Genomic DNA, 5,135 nt, shown 5'->3' with positions numbered 1-5,135 from the left:
TTGTAGGAACATTCTAGAATTAGAGTAGATTCGAATTAAATCAAAAAAATTTTTGACACCGAGAATGGGGGGGTCCCCTTAATTGGCAGATAGAGAGTGGTCTTTATCTTCATTTCAGGCGATTTAAAATTTGGAATAAAAGTAACGGCATGAGAAACATTTAAATCAGTCGGTTGGCCGAATGGGCGGGTGTTAGACATACGCGAAATAAACGCTGAAAAGGACAAAAAAGAGTCCTTAACGAACGAAAAGTAATCGAAGAACGGGGATATATAAATTGAATAAACTGTGAAAAGGAAGAAGAAGAAAGTGATAACAAAATGAAAATCCTCAAAAATATCGTGTGTGTATTGTTAATTATCCAGACACTGGATTGTGTTTTGACTCAAAATGTGACCATAAATGCGAATGGCAATCCCTTGAATTCCACCGATGAAGATTTCCCCAAAGAATTTGCCCCTACGTGGCAGGTGAACTTTGAAGAGAAACTCGTCAATGTATCCATGAAACAAAGCAAAGTTTTTCAAATTGAAATTGTCAAAATCGATCCAAATTGGGGTCCTGATTTCGAATTGCACATCCTACCCGGCGATATGGGCTTGATACGTTTAAGTCACAATATCATAACAGCCAAAGACTTAAAAGTTGGCCAGACATCATGGAAGGGAAATTTCACAATGGAGGGTATCTTATTGGGTCGCACTCCCGTCTATGTAGAGCTGAGACGCCCCAATCAGGAGACCGAGACAGCTGCCGAAACTATGGATGTGATAATATTGCGTAAAATTGACAAATTGGATGTGGCTTTTCGTACTTTAGTTGGTGGGTTTGTAATGCTGCTGTATGTTAACTTCGGTGCGGCCTTGGAATTGGATGCTCTGAAAAGGATTCTGCTGAAGCCCATCGGTCCCGCAATTGGTTTTGTCGGTCAATTTTTAATAATGCCCATCTTGAGTTTCTCCATCGGTTATTTCCTGTTCCGTGATATGATTGAATTGCGTTTAGGTTTGTTCTTCACCGGCTCGACACCTGGCGGCGGTGCTTCGAATATTTTCACAGTGCTGCTAAGTGGCAATTTGAATTTGTCCATTACGATGACAGCCATTAGTAATTTGCTTGCCTTCGGCATGATGCCATTGTGGATCTTCACTTTGGGTGCTCTCATCTTCGAGGATGGTAATTTGATTGTGCCGTATAAAATGATTGCCAGCATGAGCTTTTCTCTGGTGTTGCCCCTTTGCATTGGTATTGGCCTACAGAAATTTGCACCAAATTTTGCTAAAAAAATGATCAAGGTGCTGAAGCCGTTGGCATTGATTTTCGTTGTTGGTATAATGGGATTTTCGTTTACTGTCAATACCTATATTTATAAGCTGTTTTCATGGAAGGTAAGTGGGTCGGAAGTGAAGTGACTATTTTTAATTTTTTGTTTTTTAATTTGAACGATCGGATGACCATTTTATGGTGTGATTCGTTGAAATTGTATAGAGGGAAAGTCATTTTATTACTAGTGCCGTTCAAAGGTCAAATGCAAAAAAAAAAAAAAAAAATTGTGAGGAAAAGACTTTAAATTATTATGAAGATCGGCTAAAAATACGAAAATGTTAATACGCTTTCAGCTGCTTCCGTTGAAGAAGAAATGCAGCTATTTCCACTGGATGATATTCTGTATACATTCTGTACGCTGACATCAATCCGTACCCAATACGAATAAACTCCTTTATATGGAAGCTATACAGATCTATATGGAAACTAAGAGATCATCTAAGCGCTTTAATTTTTTCTCATATCAATGATTGTAACCCCAGACTGATCCTTAAATTCGAATATAATCACAGATTGATGCGATTCGAATTGGGGATAGGGAAGAACTATTGAATAGATACTGCGGATGGTGGGGGACTTTATTAATAAATTTATTAATTTAGTTTTAGATAGACAGAACTCCTGTAAAATGCATTATTTTTTAATACCCTCAGCCTTATGGCTAATGAAAGTATATACGCTTCGATACGGACAAAATGTGCCTCATCTATATACTGGTTTTAGACCCCATTCCATCCAAACTTTACACATCGTAATATTTCTTACAAACATAGTTCCAGTTTGAACAGGGTACCTCCGCCAATCAATGATCAATATTGTGCAAAAAATTAATTTTATAATATCATGCGAACGGACTATCCGATTTGAACCAAACTTTGTCCAACCTGTTATGTACCAAGCCTGGATGAAATAGGAAAATGGGACACATTTGTCGAATTCTTCTGGTACTTCCCCCACATAGGGTCAAACTTTTAAATTTCTATAAATCCAATATCAGGCAAATGAAATGTCCGATTTGAACCAATCATTGCACTACCTATTATATTTAACAAGCCTAGATCAAGTCCGATGATGGGACCCATTGGTCCACAAATGATTAAATTTTTTAATATTTGAATATCCAAGATCAGGCTAATAGAATGTCCTATTATCCTTACTATGTCCAGATCAAGTCCGAAGGTGGTCCTCTCCTTCGGGTTATTCGCCCACATAGGGTCATAATTTCATATTGCAAATAATAAAACATGTGTTTAATTCTGAATTCTACAAACCATAGGCTGGGGTATATATCTGTCGGCAACATCGACTGATATTTTTTACTTGTTTTTGGTATTCGAGTCTGAATTCCCAGCGGACATTTACATGCATTCCAACATGTCTGAAGACGTTCAAAATTAGTTAAGTGGCAATGAGCCCTTTCGGTATTCTACCTTGTCAATATAATTGGAAAGTGACCTTAATCGAACCGCAGGGTATATCACATAAACTATATACATATAGGATTTTTTTTTTTGGATAATCGAACCGCAGGATATATGTCACATAAACTATATAAATATAGAACTTTTTTTTGGATAATAGGCGGCGTATTGTTCCGGGATGTTTCCGGTCTATAACATCGCCATCTAGCTCAATTAGTTCTTGTGTGATAGCTTTGTTAATCATTGTTCCAGTTATTCCAGCTAAGTAGATGATTAGTCTGTTGTAACCTGCCATCTACTGTTGTCTAGAAACAACGTTTCCTTCAATTTTATGCAGTGGTTGGGGTCTTTGCTTATTTGGTTTTGGAGTTTTCCTCTGGGAGGCGCTCCTGCCTTTTCCATTCTGTGTTATCCTCATCATGTGTTGAAGCCGAGGTTGTCAGGTGGCTTTGGATTCATTTCATCTGAAGGGGGATGTAAACCTCTTTTAGAAGACCCCAACTATTTATCCACAACAAACAGCCAATTACATTTTTTTGTTCTTGATGTCAAAGGCGCATAAAATCCTAAAATAAAATCCTAATATTGAAAAATTTAAGGCAGGATGTTCTTTATTCTCTGACATCATAGTCTAGAAAATCAAGCAAGGACCTTGAAAATATCATTGAAATATTATGCCAACTTTATATTATAGACCAGTTTATCCTGTATCGAATACCAAACTACTATTTTTTAATGTTGTGAACTCTATTACGATTTCAACCGACAGACATGGGCATAAAATATTTCAAAGTATTCAAACGGAGTGACAAAATTAATATCCCCTCCATAAGTCAAAACATTTTTTAAATTTTGTCTGATTCCCGACATTATTTCTGAGATCGATAAAAATATAGATTGTTTCTATATTGCTGGATATATAGATTTAAATGTGCCCCGCAATGTTCAGAAGCTCTATAATTAACAGAGTTAGCCTGATTATCAGAATTTTAGAAACAATATAACTTGGGGAATTTATCAACTTTTAGGTATTGTAGCGCTATTTAAAACGATTTTTCACTATGCATTTTATCTAGGTAGAATTGATATTGATATAAATTTAATTTGCATATTAGGTCAATATGTATTTCCCACTATAAATACATCACCCAATTTTATAACAGGACACTTTGGACTCTTTTTGCGTATTTTCTTTTTTATTTATGAAAATTCCTACAACTAATTTTACTTCCTCTTTCCTTTCCAGATTCTTATTGCCAGCAGTGCCCTCTCATGGTTGGGCTACTTACTCGGATGGGTTATGGCCAAAATATGCCGTCAATCGTCGCGTGATGCCATCACAATTGCCATTGAGACGGGTATACAAAATATTGGTATTGCCATCTTCATGTTGAATTTCACGTTGCCACAACCACAGGCGGATATGACAAGTGCTGTACCAATGGCCAATTCAATGATGACACCAATTCCATTACTTATAATCTATCTAATTAAGAAGATCTTCTTCCGTAATAGCAACAAAGACGAGGAAGAAAAAACTACCGAAAAGGAGGGTATTAAATATAAAGAAGTTGAAGCAATTATGGTTAATGACAAAAAAGAGATTAAGGCCTAAACAAAATGGACAAGCAGAATGTCCAATCATTTCATTTGTAAATAATTTATTTAGAAAAAATATGTACAAAAACAAAACTCCAAATAATATTTAATAGTGAATCTAATAAACAAATTATGGTAATATTTACCTTGAATGCACCACATACACACACGCATATTCTTTCGAAATTATGAATTTATAGAGAGAATGAGAAAGATTATCAAATGATAAAATATAATATATATATATATATATATATATATATAATCTACGGGATTGTTTATAATATTTAAAAAATATATATAAATCGCATGGAAACCTGAGTCTTCATCGGAATTAAAGAATCGAGTTATTCAACACTAGTCAACGAATAGTCCTTCAGCGAATACGAGATGAAAACTGCAACAGACATTCTATTAAAGTTTTCTGGATAGGCTTCCTGTTCTAGAGGATCTCTTTTATATTATAGCAACTCTCTAGGTCGTGCAGATCCTTTCAGAAATACCCAAGCTGGTAAAAAGGACACAGATACGGTGACGTATGGGATGGATATTTGTCTCCTCATGTAGATGGTTCACTGCCGTCATGAGGAAGTCCAAGCCTCTGACAAGTCCAGATACGTCTTCATTGAGTAGCACCAGACCATCTGTTATAAAGCTCTGCGCAGTTGAACGGCAACTGAGGGTCCTGTTCTTCTTTTTTAACTTATTGCTGATATGTGTCGGTTGTGCGGAATACTTAAAGTTTCTGTCAAAAGTGACATCCTTATGGGTAACATTTTGCTTTGGGAT

General features: G+C 36.0%; 1 protein-coding gene across 1 annotated transcript; it reads left to right on the top strand.

The window, feature by feature from the left end:
* Positions 1-320: 320 nt before the first annotated feature.
* Positions 321-4,362, top strand: LOC133336802 (hepatic sodium/bile acid cotransporter-like). Its single transcript, XM_061545081.1, has 2 exons — positions 321-1,388; positions 3,994-4,362. The coding sequence occupies exons 1-2, from the start codon at positions 321-323 to the stop codon at positions 4,360-4,362; spliced, it is 1,437 nt and encodes a 478-aa protein (XP_061401065.1).
* Positions 4,363-5,135: the final 773 nt, after the last annotated feature.

This window comes from Musca vetustissima, unplaced genomic scaffold (assembly GCF_032173495.1).
Source record: "Musca vetustissima isolate MV318-11 ecotype Yass unplaced genomic scaffold, APGP_CSIRO_Mvet_v1 utg6369, whole genome shotgun sequence".
Classification (NCBI taxonomy): domain Eukaryota; kingdom Metazoa; phylum Arthropoda; class Insecta; order Diptera; family Muscidae; genus Musca; species Musca vetustissima.
The sequence above is the reverse complement of the archived record's forward strand: the minus strand, read 5'-3'. Positions and strand labels throughout refer to the sequence as shown.

Bases quoted from the DNA above. Each gene is read 5' to 3' on its own strand.
- LOC133336802 (XM_061545081.1), top strand. From the start codon at position 321: ATGAAAATCCTCAAAAATATCGTGTGTGTATTGTTAATTATCCAGACA. The intron at 1,389-3,993 runs GTAAGTGGGTCG...TTTCCTTTCCAG, and splicing joins ATAAGCTGTTTTCATGGAAG to ATTCTTATTGCCAGCAGTGC.